A 17,402-nucleotide genomic window follows, 5' to 3' on the forward strand; every position below is an offset into this window, starting at 1 on the left:
TGTGCATTTTTCTCTTAGAATATTTTTTAAAGAAAGATCTCGCACTCACTGCTGCTTCGTTCTTGCTCAGATGTCGCGGCAAGATCTCATTTTATGATCAGGATCGATCAGTTTACACTGTTACTTGCCTGGTTATTATGAAAAAGAAAAATTCCAAGGTGCTTCCATATGCGCCTCTTGGATGCACCCCGGAGTGAATAATTGAAGACAATCTTGAAGGCGATGCTCTGTTGCACTGCAGACACCAGAAGTGAAACAGCCGCCATGCTTTAAACATCAGCCACTACGAATGGGGCATATGAAGGCAAATTTGCAGCTATTCGTTGACGAACCAGGCAACCAACAGTGCCACACGCTACATTAAACAATACATACCATAAGATGCGATCTTGCTGCAAGACTTGAGCAAGTATACAGCAGTGGTAAGTGCAAAATCTTCTTTCTATTATTTTAAGAGAAAAAATGCACGTCCCTGTAAGACAGCCCTGACTAGCAACCTATTTTTGTTCACATCCTGACCTATACATTGTTTGACCCTCTACAAGAGTGTCGAGGCAGGCTGTACTGTAGCTAACTCAACTATTCATTTTGGCAAGACCAAGTTTACCAGGATGGGAAAATCATTTTTTGAATATTGGTTCCTCACAAACAGCCAGGCTTTGGATATCGGTGGCCCCCAAGTACTTGCTTGCCTTCTACGTAGATCCTTCAGGAAGGCACACTGATTTCAACTATTTAGTTTGGTCCATACACTCCCTGCATTATTTAATTGCAATATGCAATTTGTGGCAGTGGTCCAGTAGAAGCTGTTGTTGGGCAATTTTGTTAAACACTGTTATGAAATGCATCTGAGCACAAAAATAACAGATATGCATAAGAAGTGCTTGTCTGTTTTCATGTATGTGCCTTTTTTGTTTGGCTTCCCATTCATAACAATTGACGGCGGCCACAAACCTATGTACTTTAGTTTTAGCAAGGCATAAGGGATCCGTGATCTTCATGATATATCGCTACTACTCAGATGTAGACAATGCCATGCTCTTGTTTACTGTACACAATTTAGGCAATGCAAGGGAAAGAGAGCAAGAAAGAAAGAAACAATGAAAGGAAGCACTGCATTACCATAAACAAGAGAAGTATCCTGCACACTGAACAAAAAGATGGACACTTCAAAAAGTTGTTATATGTGCAAGCTTTGAAACACTGTGCAAATGGGATGTAACAGGCTGCCGTTTAATTATTTCTCTACTGTGTTATACCACACTTTAAGCTCTATTGGATGCTCGTCAGTGATTCGCAAGCAAGTTTTTAAGCAGGTTTATTGGCAACACTTACAAACTGTGCTTACACATTACGGTGTGGTTAGTGCATTACAGTAAACCACATAAAAAGCAAATGTCTGCAGCCTATTTGATTATTTCAGTGTGCTAAAGATTCCAGCAATTCCTAATCACTCGGCTCTTCGGGGGCGTCTCCAGCAGACAGCCACACCCCACTAAACAAAGGGTATCCGTCGGTGCCGTGAAGTTTGGCTCTGTAAAGGTCATCAAAGAATTGTGGTCTCCCTTTCATCAGAGAAACTGGTCTCAGAAGTAATCAAACGCCTCAAGAAGGAACATAGCCCGAGAGCTTTTCCCGCAGTCAAGGTTGTAATTATGTAAATAAGCTTTGTGTAGTATATAAGGAAGGCTCAACATCATCGAAACATTATTAAACATCGACAACCCAGTGAAATTTGTCTCATCTACTGGGTGTTTATTTTTTTTAGCTGTACCAAATTTTAAAAAATTGCCTATGGCAGACAGCCGCGACATTGCATTGTCTCCAAAGTCATCGTGCATTACAAGCCAAACTAAACTCCTTGCGGGGACAGACACCATGCACTAGTATATCGGAGTCGGAACACCAGGTCACCAGCTTTCATTAAACTAGTGTCACACATAACGTTTTTGATCGTGATCACGCCCAATCCAGATTGAATTTCTCAATTGTGAGTGGCTCCTTTCCTGAACCTGCACAAAGTAACCAATCGCAATGGAGAAATCCGATTCCAATCACGCTTGATCATGACTGAAGATGCATCATGTGACACTAGTATTACACTGTCTTCGGGATCAGCCCAGTTTACTCCACCAGAAAGGCATTCACACAAAGCAACGTCATGAGCCAAATAGAAAGCTTTGCGTTAAAAACACTTGTATCAAAGCATTAAAGTGCCATCAATGAGCATACAAAGTGTTACGCTGATAGCTCAATGCAAACGTGACAGTTGCAGATGCATCCTCCCTTGTTGTCCATATACCTCCAGATACTCCACACTGTATGGAAAATGCAATAAAATTTTGAGTCTGAAGGTGCAGTTGTTACATCTATGTAATACTTTGACTTGTACCAGTTGGCAGCTCATGGTACAGGAAGTCACCTGCACATGGCTAAGCTGCAGGAATTTTTGGTTTTACAAAAAAGAAAAGGAGTTCTTTTGGCTCACCTCTTTGTGCCCTGAGATGCTTCTGCTTTTCGCGCTCCAGTTCCGATTCTTGCGCCTGAAGGTACTCGACAACCTTGAAGACGAGAAGAAAACCGATCATGATTGAAATAATGTATGGCAATTGTTCAACTTGAACAAGAGCTCTCCCTCTCCCTACGGAGCCAATGTTTCGACAAGGGTCCTTATATAACGTGCACCTCGGTATGCGAGGGTTTTTGGAATTCGCCACCGGGAATCACACTGCTCATCACTGCCAAGCGACTGGAAAATGGCTCCTGTTCACAAATCAGGTAACACACACTGTCCCGAAAACTACCGTCCCATATCCCTAACCAGCTCTCCCTGTAAGATTCTGGAGCATATAATATATTCCCACCCAATTGATTTTCTTGAGACGAACTCTTTAACGACAGTCAGCATGGCTTTAGGAAATTGTTCTCATGCGAAACGCAACTAGCTTGCTTAATTAAGGACCTCTTTTCTAACACTGACTTAGGATTTGACACAGATTGCATCTTTATCGATTTTGCTAAAGCCTTCAATACCATGTCCCTTATCATACTAATCCATAAACTTCGTTTTCTTAACATTGACCCACTAGTACTGGTCTGGATTAAAAACTGTCTTGCTAATAGAACACAATGCGTAATCGCGAACAATTCGTCCTCTGCGCCCCTCGCGGTAATGTCAGGCGTGCCACAAGGATCGGTCCTAGGTCCTCTACTCTTTCTAATCTATATTAATGATCTCGCTTCCTGTGTGAAATATTAGGCTTTTTGCTGATGACTGCGTTCTATATCATAAAATTACTGACCTAAATGATTCTCGTAAACTTCAACACGACATTGATAATGTTTTGTTATGGTGTAGCAAGTGCTCTATGAAGCTTAACTTAAGCAAATGTAAATGCATGAGCATATCACAGCATACTAATACTACTAATCTGAATACATATCTCCTCAATAATAGCCCTCTCTCAGTTGTCTCATCGTACAAATACCTAGAACTAAACATCACCAGAAACTTTTCCTGGCACATGCATGTCGACATTATATGCAGCAATGCCAATCGCATGTTGGGCTATTTGCGTCGAAACTTCGCATCTGCACCATCGTCACTGAAACTAACTCTCTACAAAACATTAGTTCGCTCCAAACTAGAATACGCATGCGCCATTTAGGACCCGGCTAACATTACACTCATAAACAGCATAGAAGCCATTCAAAATTGTGCAGCGCGTTTGATCTTGTCATACTACTCCCGATATGCTAGCGTTACTTCAATGAAAACAACACTTAACTTGCAGGACTTTCTTTCCGTTGTAGATGCTTCTGCTTTTCGCTTTTCGTAAAATCTACCACTACAATCCTTTGTTGAAGGAACAGCTTATCACCCAACCGTCATACATATCGTCTCGCTTTGACCACAGTTTGAAAGTTGGTGTGCAGTCTTCACATACTAAACTTTCTAACAATGCATTCATCCCTAGCACAAGCAAAGATTGGAACCACCTTCCCATCACCTTCGCAGCCATCCTGGATACCGACACCTTCAAAACCACCATTCATGAAACGCCATGTTGAATATGTCTTTGTATCTTGCACAAACTTTTATGTTCACCCACCCTTTTCTGTAATGCCTTCAGGCCTTGGAAGTATGTTAAATAAATAAATAAATAAATAAATAAATAAATAAATAAATAAATCGAACTTGCGATTTCGTGCTTGTCCGAGTGGTGGATCTCATATCAGATAGCTAATTTTTATTTTACAGTTCGCGATTTCGTACTCCGCTGCCTTGAGACTATATTATAATCTGAATGTTCAAAACGTAAACACAAGCACGCGCAATTAGCGGCGAGAACGTGGAGTGGCAACCTCTCGCGAGTGATGTCACGGCCAGGATGCCACTCGCTCCGGCTTGCTCGGCTGCCGCGCACGCTCGTTCCCTTCATGTATGTTTGGGGTATAGATGGCTCAGGCCATACTTATTAAAGGATATTTCGGCTTCTTTCTGCTGCCCATGCCTGGACCACAGAATTCCTTCTTCAAAAGTGCGTGAGTCGAGAAAATTTGCAGATTGGATATGTCAAGCTATGTAGCGTTGGAGGTGTCTACTGGTTTCACAATGTATATATGTGTCGTGTCCGTCCATAAATTTTGCGTAAGAAGCCTGCAAAGTAAACACGCGAAGTTATGTATGATGCTTTGCGAAACACTCAACATTCCCTTAGTACTTAGCTATGAGAGACATTGCATTTTACATGGAATAAAAATCCTGGGTATCTGTCAACATGTTATCTGTGTTAGACACTGCCCAGCGAAGCTATCATTATTCTTATTACTCTGGCGAGTTGTTCTAGTCAAATGTGGACACTTTATTACTGCGCAAAAGACGTAGTTAGGCACGCATATCGTATGAAAAAGTTTGCTGCTACTTTCACCGCTCTCTGAAACAGGCCGCCATAACGAATTGCTCATGGTTGCTAATACGACGGCGTGTCATGTAGAGTATTTACATAGTTAGTTCACAAATACCATAGTAGCAATCACCTGAAAGATAAGTTTCGTGGCTAAGGTTGAGAGCCAATAAATTGCAAGCGATGACATGTTTCATGACAAAACTCGATAGCCTTTGTCAACAATATGGCACACACCTCATGCCACGGTAGCCACCGACTTTCGTTATGGCGAGGTAGGCATTGTTCTCGAAACCCATTAGTTAATTACAACTCTGAATTGAAACCATGAAGCAGTTTTTTACATCACTAATTGCAATGCATAAAGTATACTCTAGGTATTACAGCGCAGCTGAGGGTGCCTAGAAAAGGAAAACTCAAGCACCTTCTGCCTCACCATATCTCAAACCAACTTCGTTTAATTATACAAACGGAGGACTATTCGCTTCGTCAGCACATAAGAGAACCTCGCAAACCTTCATAAGAAGGACACCACAAGCCTTACATATTTCACTTGGTTTTTGACCCAGCGTTGCGGAATTATATCTTCAATATGTCCCATACTACTAATGAATGATGCTTCTGTTTCTTTTTGGCTGCAGCCAACGATCCAAAATTAAGGCATATTTCACTAAAAAAATTGGGTCTAGCAGCTTGTGTCAGTTCGCCAACCAGATTCGTCATGTATATCCCTCAAGCAACAAGCACCAGTAAATTGCTAAAGTGAGTTGAACGTGTAGCACGGGAAAGGGAATATATATTGGTACATTCCTTTTCGTATTCTGCAAACGGCTGTAAGCCTCAGTAAGTTTACTACAAATTACCACCACTTAAAATAAACATGTTAAGAACCGCCTAATGTTGAGAAGCAGTTAAAGAAGCAAATGGTACTGGCAGAATCTAAACTGCAGTGTTAAGTCGTCCTGTTACTGCCGAGCGTTTCTGCAAAGAAATGCAAAAATTCGATATTATACCATTAACTCCTTATCGTAAGCAGACCTGTGTTAACGGATTAAAACCAACTGTTGTAGAAGTCATATATAGCCAGCGTTTGTGACATACTTGTTGCACCATGGCATGTATAGCATAATAAATGCATTCTTATATGCTATTTTATTGCAGTTGCCGATCCGCGCATGAAAAACCCGCAGTGGGCTGGTCTTAGCTCCTTCAGCTGGCACTGTAGCGTCACATTTGAGAACTGTATTGTCTAAGAAACAAGCTCTTTGAATGAATTTTCACAAACGAAGACGTCGCAACAATATATTTGAGACGCCTGCCATAAGTATACAAGCAGAGGGAACGAGAGTGAACAAATGAAAACACTGCAGAAGTCGTTCAGACACCGCCCAAACTGCAGCAGATGACAGGCGCTAGTCCGTGGCCTGACGTCACGCGAGCGCCACTCGCAGCGCCCTTGTAGTTAGTTCACGGGGCTAATAACACACATACAAGCTGAAAGCTGCAACACGGGTTTGTTGCTGGCATAGAGTTTCATACAATAATTACTAGAGGGAACTCTGGCACTGCAGTCGTTGTACCACCATGGGAATGATGGGAAGTACGTGGATTTGTCTGATCTTCGTGCTTGTGGATTCAAACGTTCTTGTGGCTTTGTATATTACGCTATATAAACCTTATTGTCATAAATTTCAGTGCAATCTATACTCTTCGAAGTGCAGAAGATGCCGCGAACATGCACAATTGCTATTAACTGCAACAATTGAGCTTGCCCAGGTGGCCAAATCGAAAGGCGCCAAGCGTCTCAAGGCACTGGCATGCCCGCGATAAAGTCATAAGGGCGTTTCATTCGCTTGTCGATACATGCGTCTGTGGCTTAATGGTTTCAATATCAGGCTTCTGTGCTATAGAGTTCCTGTGTTCAAATCCTGCTGTCGGACAATATTAATGATGTTTAATCATTTATTACGCAATACATTGTTGAAAATGACGAGTTTACAAAGCCGTTTGAAGCCAAAAGGAGAAAGTTTAGGCAAATCCATGTACTTTCCATAATTCCCATGCTGGTACAACGGTTCTCATTGCAGCTCCCGTAGACACTAGCGCCAGAGTTCCCTCTAGTAATTATTGTATGAAACTCTATGGTTGATGGCAAGCACCCACCAAGGCAACATAAATACCTCTGATCTGAAGTCAGAAAGGCAACATGAATATACCGCGGCGGTTGTCACGGTGAGCGCCAGATGGGCGTGACACATCAAACGAAATGTGGGCGTGGCGATGCAAAGCAGCGCGCTACAGAAATCAAAGATTAGAGGAAGCGCGCTGCGCACTCGAGGTCAGTTACCTTCTTGGCGCACTGAAGGCACTGTTTCTCGTTGAGGCAGTCGCCGGCGACCGCCTTGAGCCGGGGCTCAAGGGGATTTCCCTTCAAGTCGAGCCAACGAAGAGCTTTCATGCGACACATGCTCAACGGCAGAGTCGTCAAGTTGTTGCCGTAGAGGTCGAGCTTATGTAGGGCATTGAGGCGGCCAAAGTTCGCCGGCAGTTCTCGCAGCTGGTTCTTGCTCAGGTCGAGCTCCTTAAGGTGCGTCAAGGCACAGAACGCATCCTGCATAAGAAATACGATAATCGGCGCGCTGTCTTTTGCCGCACCCGACAAATAACGCGTAGTGCAATTTGGCAGGGCAAATGTCACTGAACCGTGTCGTCTGCTGGCACACTAACACTGCCGGTGAGAAACAGATCTACTTACGGGAAGCGCAGTGATTTTATTGCAAGATAAGTCGAGCTTCACGGCTTTTGGTAGTTCCGCCTGAGAAAAAAAAAGGGGGGGAAAGAAATCGATGCCACCGGGCGCAGTATAGCGCCGCGGCCAAGCGCTTTAATTAGTAGGCACGGGGCCTATAGAGCAATGCCACGTCATCGGTTAGATCAAATGGCACGGAAATAAGGAGAGATGCTCACTGTGCATGCAAACTTCGAAATCCGAGTGATGTGAACGACTTACGAGTTCTTTCACGGGTGGCTCGGTGAGCTCGTTCAGACTCAGGTCGAGGCTGCTGCCGTCAAGTCTGCTCTTCAGAGAGCCTTTGGCCATTGTTGTGACGGCGACAATGTAAAGAAAACGATCGGTTGTGGCTGGCGAAACCGTCGGAGGCGCCTTCAAGATTTTGTCAATTTTGCTGCCTGAGCAGGCACATTAGATACAACTATGGGTACAACACATCGCCGGCGCCTTCCAACGCAACCGAAAACGACCGTGCCTACCGTGCTGCCACAAGCGGCCGCTTCGCAAACTACGGAGATCGGGAAAAAAAACACGGTACACACCTCAGCGCACGGCCGTATGTTTGTTTTTACATGACAACTTATTTTGAGTGCAAGACATCGTTGGACTTCGCTCTCCAGTGCGGCGGCCACAGGTCAATGCATAGTGAAATATTCTGCCATACCAGCAGTGTTTTCATCATAATACTTGCTCTTTGCTGGGTGTACGAGCGTAGCCGCGAACAACAACTTATTTCAAGCAGTGCGAGTTAACACGTACAACAAAATATCACAAGACACAAAAAATTTTCCCACTATGTCCCAAGTTAATGTCCTTCCGCTTCTTCAAAACAAGACACCGCAACTGCCATAATCAACGTATGTCCTCGAGTTCGTTAACGAAGAAATACACGGTTGTGAAGAAAACACAGGGGCCTAAAGAACGCAGCAAAATCATGACAAATGCAGAAGGCAGGCAAGGGGGGGTAAACAAATGGCGACATCCTATTTGTTTTCAGACATTTGTAGTTACGCCACAAATTAATAATGCAGGCAAGGGCTTTTTTTTTTTTTGCAATAGTTACGATAGCAATTATATATGGACATCCCAGGCGCATTTCTGCCGTCGCCGTGAGGTTCCGCATAAAACGTCCAAGGCGATAAAATCGTCGCCACGCGCCGTATGCTGTATGTGCCAACGTTTTTAGATCTTTTACATTTCTCGCGCAACCACGCCGCGCTTCGCGCAACCATGCTGCTCGGACCCGCGCGCTCCGCAGCAATACTAAACAATCGTTAGCACGTTAGCATGATTCCGCCAGGGGGCAAAATTTCCCGCGGATATTCCTTCGTCCGTTGCCATTGCCGTGGCGCGGTACACTGCGTACAGCGTTGCATGCATGCGCGTTAATTTCACGAAATTTAGTTCCTCCTGTCCCACCTGGCCACAGTAACAGCCGGGAGAGCGCGGCCCAGATAATGCAGCGCAACAAAACACGCAGACCAACGCAAACCTGCCCGCACGGCGCCTTTGCCACGGTACGAAACCTACGGAGCAACACGTGTGAGCGCACAGAACCATAACAAAGCCGCCATTGTGGCCCGAAAGGCGTGGCCGCTACAGCAAAGAAATAAAAAAACAGCAAGCAAAAGGAGAACCTACTACGTCATTTCCTCCACACTTTTCTCCTAGCGCACAGAGGGAGTAGGCTCCTCCGTCAGTTTCGTATTGAGAGAGCAACGAGATGGGCTGAAAAGGGAATGCAAACACAGCTGGACACGTCATTGCACAAAACTGTGACATGGCTTGCCGACGGGTGAGCTTCTAGTTGCTAGTTCGTCTGCTACGCCTGCACGTGCTTTGCGATGTTCTCGCCATCATCGTCGTCATTGTTTTCGTCGTCCAGCGGCGACTATTTCCTGCTTGCGGCAGTCGCCGCCGAATTGGACGTGGCCAACCACATTTGATTCAATCCACTGCAAGGCAACGACTCGGAAAGTGCAGCTAGCGATAGCTATCAGTATGCATATGCACTGGTACAAGTAGTACGAGGCATTTGTCGAGGGCGCTTGGGAATGAAGTATATCTCGTAACAGGACACAAGGCGAGGTACAAGTCGACATCGACACAGCATCAGGCTTGGGGGCACGTAGTCTAGGTGGAAGATCATCGGACCGCTCTAAGCTCGGCCAGTTTTGTTATATCAGGCACGCTCGAAATGAAACGAGCAAATTTGGCGCTGCTCTTCAGCGCTGTCCATTCTAAGCGTACCAGCGGCGCGCACGAACTAGGACCACTTCTGCAGCTTATCGACGCCAACAGTATAGCCAGCGAGCAAGCCAAGCGAGCTGGCAACCGCTGGGAAATGGTATATAGGCCTAGCTCGCTGGCCGTCGGTTCCGAGGCCGACGGCCCTTGTGACCCGTCCGTAGCTGGTAATAAAGCATTTATATTCATCAACACAATGTCTGCACATTTATGTAGCTCATAAGTGACAATACAATCAGTCTTCCAGATGCCGTTGGTAGCGATGAGAAAACACATTGATCAGCGAGCCGCTTCACAGAGACGATTGCAGCGGCGGCTGTGCCGGCCGCTTGCTAGTCAAAATCACGCCAGTGATTTACTATATCACGCAACATTTTATAACATGCACACTTTCGACGTCACTTTACGAGTTATTTCGTGTCAGAAACAAATTTTGCCAATTTTTGTGCCACCGTCAGTGGCGAGAGACGTCGCCGTCACGACCAGGGAGAGAAAAAAATAAAGACACCGGGACAATCAGTGCGGTGAGAAACTTGTTCCCAGGGCCCGTCCCGACGGCAGCGCAAACTCGTGACGTAGCGTTTTATCGGTTGTTTACATTCCTTTCTTGATGTCGATGTCACGAGGTGCTGCGTATTGCGGTTGGCTGCACGCAAATACTTTAAAATTGATTTTAAGTATGTTGTTGATATGCCGTTGATATTTTGCAGACGATGTGCCTGTACCCACATAAATCGATCTCGCACGTTAACTCGACTTCGAAATTTTGTGCCAGTACTCCTTTAAGGGAGGGACTGCCCTAAATTCCTGTCTAAAGAACCATGGGTAAAACGAGAACAAGGTGAAAGCAGGAGCCAACATTTCGACATGTGGACTTGTCTTCTTCAAGGACAGGAGCGTAACTTGTCAAAACGTTGGCTCCTGCTTTCACCTTGTTCTCGTTTTGCTCATCGTCTTGAATTTCCATCTCCCGACTTCCCCCTGTTTTCCCTGTCTAAAGAACCTGTTAGATACTTCTCACCCCTCTTATTCTTGTGTCACAAATAAGCAGCAGTAGTAGTAGTAGCAGCAGCAGACAACATGTACCATGGAAAGCCGGATGGCTTGGTTAATACCTTCACGTAAACAGATGGGTATCATTCACACTTCAAGAACAAAAAGTTCTTTTAGCTGGGGCATAGGTATGAAGAGCGATGGATAGGGTGAATTGGACGTGGTGATTCACTGGTGCAAGAGTATGTGTTCTATTTGAGGGTCACCTGCCACCACATTTTAACCAGTCACTGTTTATAGCTCAGAATTCTACATTCAGTATTTACAGCACACAACCCATGTACATGTTAGATTGTGACTGCTGCACATGCAAGCCTTGTGCAAATGCCTCCTGTAACATTTCTCAACGTGACATGCCTGCCGTTAAATGTTTCAAACATACCCAATGAGAAATTATACAGTCTAACACTTCCAATGTCTTTTTGCATGCTTGGGCAATCAGTCTATAGCACGTACTCCTTGAGGTAATGCTACAACAAAACACGTCCAAGAGCTGGCTATTTGTACAGTCTCAAAAAGACCGAAGGCATCTGCAACAACATTCCAGCCATTATTTATACAGAAGGTTGCATGAACGACACTTTGAAGACTTCCTACTTCTAAAGTTGAACGACGCACATGGTAAACCAGCGTGGAACAACCTTTCGTACAAAATACGTGTAAAGCTTCATCCGAGCTGTTCACTTTAGAAGACATGGCTAATTTCAATTAGTGAACATCACAATTCTGTACATCTAGCATGCTAAAGACAAGAGGTTGAAAATACCAGTATATTGGCAGACTGCAAATGTTTGCCACTTTATTTGCAATGGGAGAGCATTTCTGAGAGATGGCTTGGATAGCCAATTCCAACAGTAACCAAAGCAGTAACCATTAGCGGCAAAGCTATACTGGCTAATAAATGAGCATACAACATTATGCCATCTGTCACATAAACTGGAACTCCATCCAGCTTTGCGCACCATGACTCATGGCCATTCACTACTTCATTGTTCTTATGGATCTTATACTCACACAACCGATCGGCAGTCTGGAAAGGTGCCCATGCTCCCCTCTCTAACACGGAAAATAAATAAACTCACTGAAACTGCTGTATCTTATTCCGAGGACCTGTCAGTATACTGCACACAGATAAATATCAATGCCAAAATCATTAGTGAACTGACAAGCTTGCAGAATAAGTACAGAACAGTTTCTTTTTAGACATTACAGTCAGCTTCCATTAATGCATTCTTTCCTTTGATGCAACATGTTCAAAAGTTCTGGCTGTGCCTATGCTACTGTGTACAAAAAGATATTGGCAGTTTAACTTAAAATGCAAAACAGCTAATGTGCAATGCGACTTCCGTGCATATTATGCACAGGGAAACTTTCAGTGTCTTGTGCAGTCTAACTTGTAGTAAAGATTTGCAGTACTGTGCAAACAATCTGCACATCACTGTCACGGTGAAGTAGTGTGCCATCAGCCCATATCATATGCACGCACACTCTGGTTAGCGCCCTGTCCATGCAAGTAGGAGATGGGCAGTGTAAACCTGGCCCACGACTCAAGCTGAGCTCTTGCAGAAGCATGCACTAGTTTACATGCTCAGCCTTTGTAGAGTACAGCAGACTGCTTACTTACAGGCTGTCTTCTACAGATGTCGTGATTGCTTAATACCTATGTTCTGCAATGCTTTCCAGCCTACTTTTGCTAACACAAAGAATGGAAAAGTTCAAGACTGGCTTTCTCATGCTTAAAACAGAGAAAATAAAACAGGAATTGTGGTATGCCCTGCTTAAGGCAATGGCAGCATTGCCATTGCAAATGCAGCTGGGAAGTGTCTATACTGGGAATTTGTATAAAAAGCTTGTTGGTCAAACTTGAAATGTCAAGTTGAACATGTGATCGTATGTTCCTGCAGAACAAAAAAAAGGAAAGAAAGGAAAAGATAAAACGAGCTTATTCATACATGAGATGTTGAATATCAGATATGCTGCACTAGAGCAGACTGATGGCTGCTAAATTACAAGTGCTACTGGTCAGACCAAATGCATCGACACTGTTCGAAGAAACGCACAAAGACTAAAAGCCACCAACAATCACAAAACTGTTTCACAAGCTGTAGTTTCACACCACTGTACAACAGTTCCAGTGTGGACAGTTTAGCTTAGCTGTTGGTCCTTATAGACCATGTAGTTCTAGGCAATGTCGGCATGAGAGAGTCCGTGAACACTACTAACGCAGAAATATGCAGCATCCTGAACAATGAAGATGTCACAAATTTTGGCTATAGCACGACACAGGTAAGGCAGTCAGACAGCAGCAGTAGCAATGACGTGGAGGTCTAGAAGCTTCATTCACCTCCACAAGAAGTGCAAACAACATTTTGGCTTATGAAACATTTTTTTTCTTGCATGAAGACAATGTCTGTTAGGCTTTTCAACAACACTGCTTGTACAATGAGTCTAGTTAAGCTTATGAGCATCCGCAGGGGTAATGTCAATGAGACACTTCCAGTAAATACTGAATGTTCAACTCAATGCAAGTTCTGAACACATCTTTAAACTTTGTGTAATTTGAGCCAACTTCGCATGTCCTGAATTGGATTAATGGAAGTCGACTGCACCATTATTTTGTCCTTTGGTCACAGCATACAGGGAGAAATGAAAGGCCAATTTTGAAGCCATGAATGGCACATAACAGAGCAATAAAAGCCTGCCACACCATTCCATTCCATAATATGTGATGTTGATAAGGCAGCCAGGTATAAATGGCTCTTCTGTCTAACTTGCTGGCTTGCTTTAGCTCAAATTTCACGCAGCGGTGGCACCTTGTTAATTTTGTTTAGTACCAAATTTGGATGCAGTACTTGCCAGTTTCACTACTATAACTAAAATTAGAAGGACAAAGAGACAGAATTTGATACTGCCGTGTGCTACTCCCAACAATATTATCTGGAAAAAACGTCACCACATGTAGAGGCTACATACCAAATGCAGTCTACCATATTCCACTCTCTCCTGGTATGTATTAGGTTGGGAAGGCTGGCTGAGAACGTGTTCACAATGCAACTAGAATGTACAGTCAGGGACAAAATTTCGTGGACTACAGCCACATAGAAAATGCAGAATTTTGAGATGGCTTCAAACTAAGACAGGCCAACTAAATTTCCTCACTTGGAATGATAGCGCATCTCTCGGTTCCTGGTCGTGCATGCTAAATTCAGCGAAATTCAGCATTTAATATGTGAACACGGACCACAACATTTTGTCCCCAACTGTATGGAGGATGGCTTTCGACCCGGTGAGAAATGCATAGGTTGCTCCCCACTAGTAGAGCACACCATTCTGTCCAGACACAAGGATCAGCTCATGTCAGGGATAAGTAATGTCACAAAGATAGCTCATTGGAAGTGGGTACATGTATCAGTACCTTTTCCATAGTGTCTTGCATGGTAGGCATGAGGTAATGAGGAGCAGGCCTATAACAGATGTGGCCTCTTCGGAAATGACAGGGATAAGATGGTGGAGTCACTGAAGTTCGAAAAAGGAGCAGCAATTCATTGTTTAATTACCAAGTGTAAACTTAATAGCCAAGTTTTTTAATGCAGTTAGCATTCTTATGGTACTTCAAGCACCCTCTATCTTATATGTATCACCGTTTTCTCGCAAACCTGGGTATCTGGGTAGTCCATGGTTGAATGGGGAGCACATCTGGCTGCTGTGCTGACAAAACAGGGTTTGAAACCAACCGTGGGGTAAACTTGGGTCACTGCATATGTGGCACTGTGCACCTATGTGCCACTCTCCAACGAACCTCTTTGATGTGGACATGGGTCACTGGGGACGTGAGACTGGTTATGTGGTACTGCGTATGTACCACTCTTCAACGAATCTCTTCAACGCTGACTTGGAGTAGGCACGCTGACCAAGGTGAGATGCGTAAAGGTCGATGTCTGGTTCCTTTTGTTGATGACAAGGTGGCAAGAGCACTGTGGTCAGTTCCTCCTTTCAAATAAATATACCGACAATTACGATACTCCCTAATGCAAAATTAGAGCGGAGCTGTGTACGTGTTTTCATTTCACAATATATTGGCTGGTGCGGACAATCTGTTTCGTGCGGCACATTGCAAACGAAGCAAAGTGTGGTGCAACTGCCTCGCTAATTGGGAGATCGCGAGAGGAAGCACGTGGGTGAAGAGCAGGCGCAATTCACAGCAGCCACTGTAGACAACCTCCACTCATGCAGCGCTTTGTTTCCATACAGAAGATGCAGGTTACTCTGGCGCCATCTCGTAGCCATCGTCATCACAAAGCCCCCCATGCACAGTACTATGCTTTTCTCCTCATGCTCTCTTCACTCTCTCTGTCTTTCATTTCCCACTGCGCTCCGCATTTTCTCTCATCTTTCGCTGTGCTCGTTCGCCCAATTATGAGGTAGGACACCAACGCTTTCCACAGGAACTGGCATCTAAGGGCTGTGCTCTAATAAATTCTCTCTCTTCTATACCAATTTGGGTCACTGGGTAGGTGCCAGTAGGTGTGTGCCGCTCTTCAATGAACATCTTTGATGCTAACTTGGGTAACTAGGTAACTGTCACCAGGAATGTGCAGCTTTACTGCACGTTCTGCTGCACCGAAGTTGAAAAAGGGAGAAGCAATTAGGAAGTACGATGAATAAGTCCACCCGAAGGGTTTATTTAAGATTATGCTTGTTTTTTGCACCTTGCAGAAGTGAGGGGTCTCTGATTGCACAACTATTTTCACATAGTTTGCATACTTGTTAAAAATTTCAAGCTGCTGTTTACTTGTAGTAAAAGGAACTGAGGAACTCAAATAGGTACTCTGTTATTTGTTATACTGATGGTTAGATCCCATGTGTATATGTGATAAATGTAGCTCAGTATGACAAGTAAGTGTATTCTAAGTATGTGGCGCCTTTCTTTTTCAAAATAAAACTTTTGGAATTAACGCAATATGGTGCTCGGTTGTCTCTTCATCCTTGTGTCTTTGCACTGTTGGTTAAGGCAACATAGTACTAACAATCCCAAACTTTCACTCTTGCTTGCTTCATTCAAAATAAGTCAGAAATGTGCATACGTTGGAACAGTGGCACAACTTGTTCCATAGGAGCGAAAAGTTTGCCACAAAGACTAATGTGGAACAATTTTACCCTTCTGCAAACAGATAGCATCGTTGTTCCTATCACTGCGGAAATTGTTGCTTTACATTCATCACTGCTGCAGATGACATACAAGCAATTATGGTCAGAACAAGTACAGCATCCAAACTTGGTATTAAACAAAAAGCACAAGGGAATGCCACCCCAGTGCACAATATGAGTGTGAATGAGTCTGTGGTTTGACTGAAAACTACATTTACGCCTGTCTCCTTTATCAACGAAACATTCAGTACCGAAATGTTCATAGGAATGAGTGGGACTTTCACGCAACAGACTAAACCGCTCTCCATCATTCGTGAAAGTAGCACTCTCAGAGAAGCCTCGCGTAGGGATCACACCACTAAAAATCCAGCATCACTCTGCCACTCATTGTTGCAGCATGCCTTCGTGGACGCTCTCTTTGCGGCAGCTGGGCATGGATGTCTCGAGCTTGTGAGTGGCACCTGTGGCATCCATGTCTGCAGGCTTTCCAGGCCAGTAGCTGTGGGCAGGCGCCGCCGATATCAATCCTTGCTTGACAGTAACGAGAAGAGTGTTAGGCAGCAGAGGCAGGCAGCCACCAAGCCAAGCGAGAGTAGCCCCGCTGTGACGAGGCCAAATGCAAAGAGGTACAAAGTCCTGTCGCAAAATGCGGGGCTTTCGCTGTTTGTGTAGTCTGGAGGGTAGGCACGGTACACCCACACACAGCCTGGAACACACGTGAACATGCATTCAGCTGAAGCTTGGTGGACATGGCAAAGTCCACGATTCCAATGATTTTGGGCAGGTTAATTGTGCCTCCTAGAACTGTCCCTAGCGTGCTGTAAAGCGTAGAAGGACAAGGAATGACTAGCGGAAAGACATGCGCCACAAGAGCTGGCAATCAGAAGCATTTTCCTGCTCCACAGCAAATGGATCTCAGGGGCCACATTTTGTAATTATTCTTTTCACGAAATTCCATCAATTACTTAACCGTTGAAGCAAGTGGTTGATGCCAGCAATAAGGAAGGCAAGGCATTATGCCAACGAATCGTCAAGTATAAAAGGAAACAAAAATGACCAATGAGGTGAATGTTTACATAATACAGGCCCTGAGGTAGAATTTTCTTTGGGTCATTGCACAACAAGGAACCATGGAGCCAGATACAGTGCGGCTTTATAATGCTGGTATTGGAAAACATTACCCTCTCTCAACCACACTTGAAATCAGTGCTGGCTGCAGCAGAAAAAGAGTGCACAAATACAAGATGCTTCAATTG

General features: G+C 44.3%; 2 protein-coding genes across 5 annotated transcripts in view; both read right to left on the reverse strand.

Annotated features, from left to right (window-relative positions):
* Window positions 1-8,978, reverse strand: part of LOC126535985 (uncharacterized) — a 30,517-nt gene extending 21,539 nt beyond the window's left edge. Inside the window, exons 1-4 of the mRNA XM_055073403.2 lie at window positions 7,918-8,978; window positions 7,663-7,722; window positions 7,255-7,518; window positions 2,489-2,561 (exon numbers count right to left, since the gene is read on the reverse strand). Coding sequence (XP_054929378.1) covers window positions 2,489-2,561; window positions 7,255-7,518; window positions 7,663-7,722; window positions 7,918-8,007 — 487 coding nt within the window. The 5' untranslated portion in view covers window positions 8,008-8,978. The remainder of the gene's footprint in view (window positions 1-2,488; window positions 2,562-7,254; window positions 7,519-7,662; window positions 7,723-7,917) is intronic.
* A 1,159-nt stretch (window positions 8,979-10,137) lies between these two features.
* The window catches only part of LOC126535979 (transmembrane protein 272-like), a 28,816-nt gene continuing 21,551 nt past the window's right edge, over window positions 10,138-17,402 (reverse strand). For 3 of the 4 annotated variants that reach the window (XM_050182865.3, XM_050182863.3, XM_050182864.3), the window contains exon 6: window positions 16,512-16,852. In XM_050182865.3, coding sequence (XP_050038822.1) covers window positions 16,668-16,852 — 185 coding nt within the window. In that variant the 3' untranslated portion in view covers window positions 16,512-16,667. Of the gene's footprint in view, window positions 16,853-17,402 lie in introns of all 4 variants that reach the window. The other variant, XM_055073404.2, reaches the window with a different exon arrangement.

The sequence above is a fragment of the Dermacentor andersoni genome, chromosome 4, assembly GCF_023375885.2.
Source record: "Dermacentor andersoni chromosome 4, qqDerAnde1_hic_scaffold, whole genome shotgun sequence".
Taxonomy (NCBI): domain Eukaryota; kingdom Metazoa; phylum Arthropoda; class Arachnida; order Ixodida; family Ixodidae; genus Dermacentor; species Dermacentor andersoni.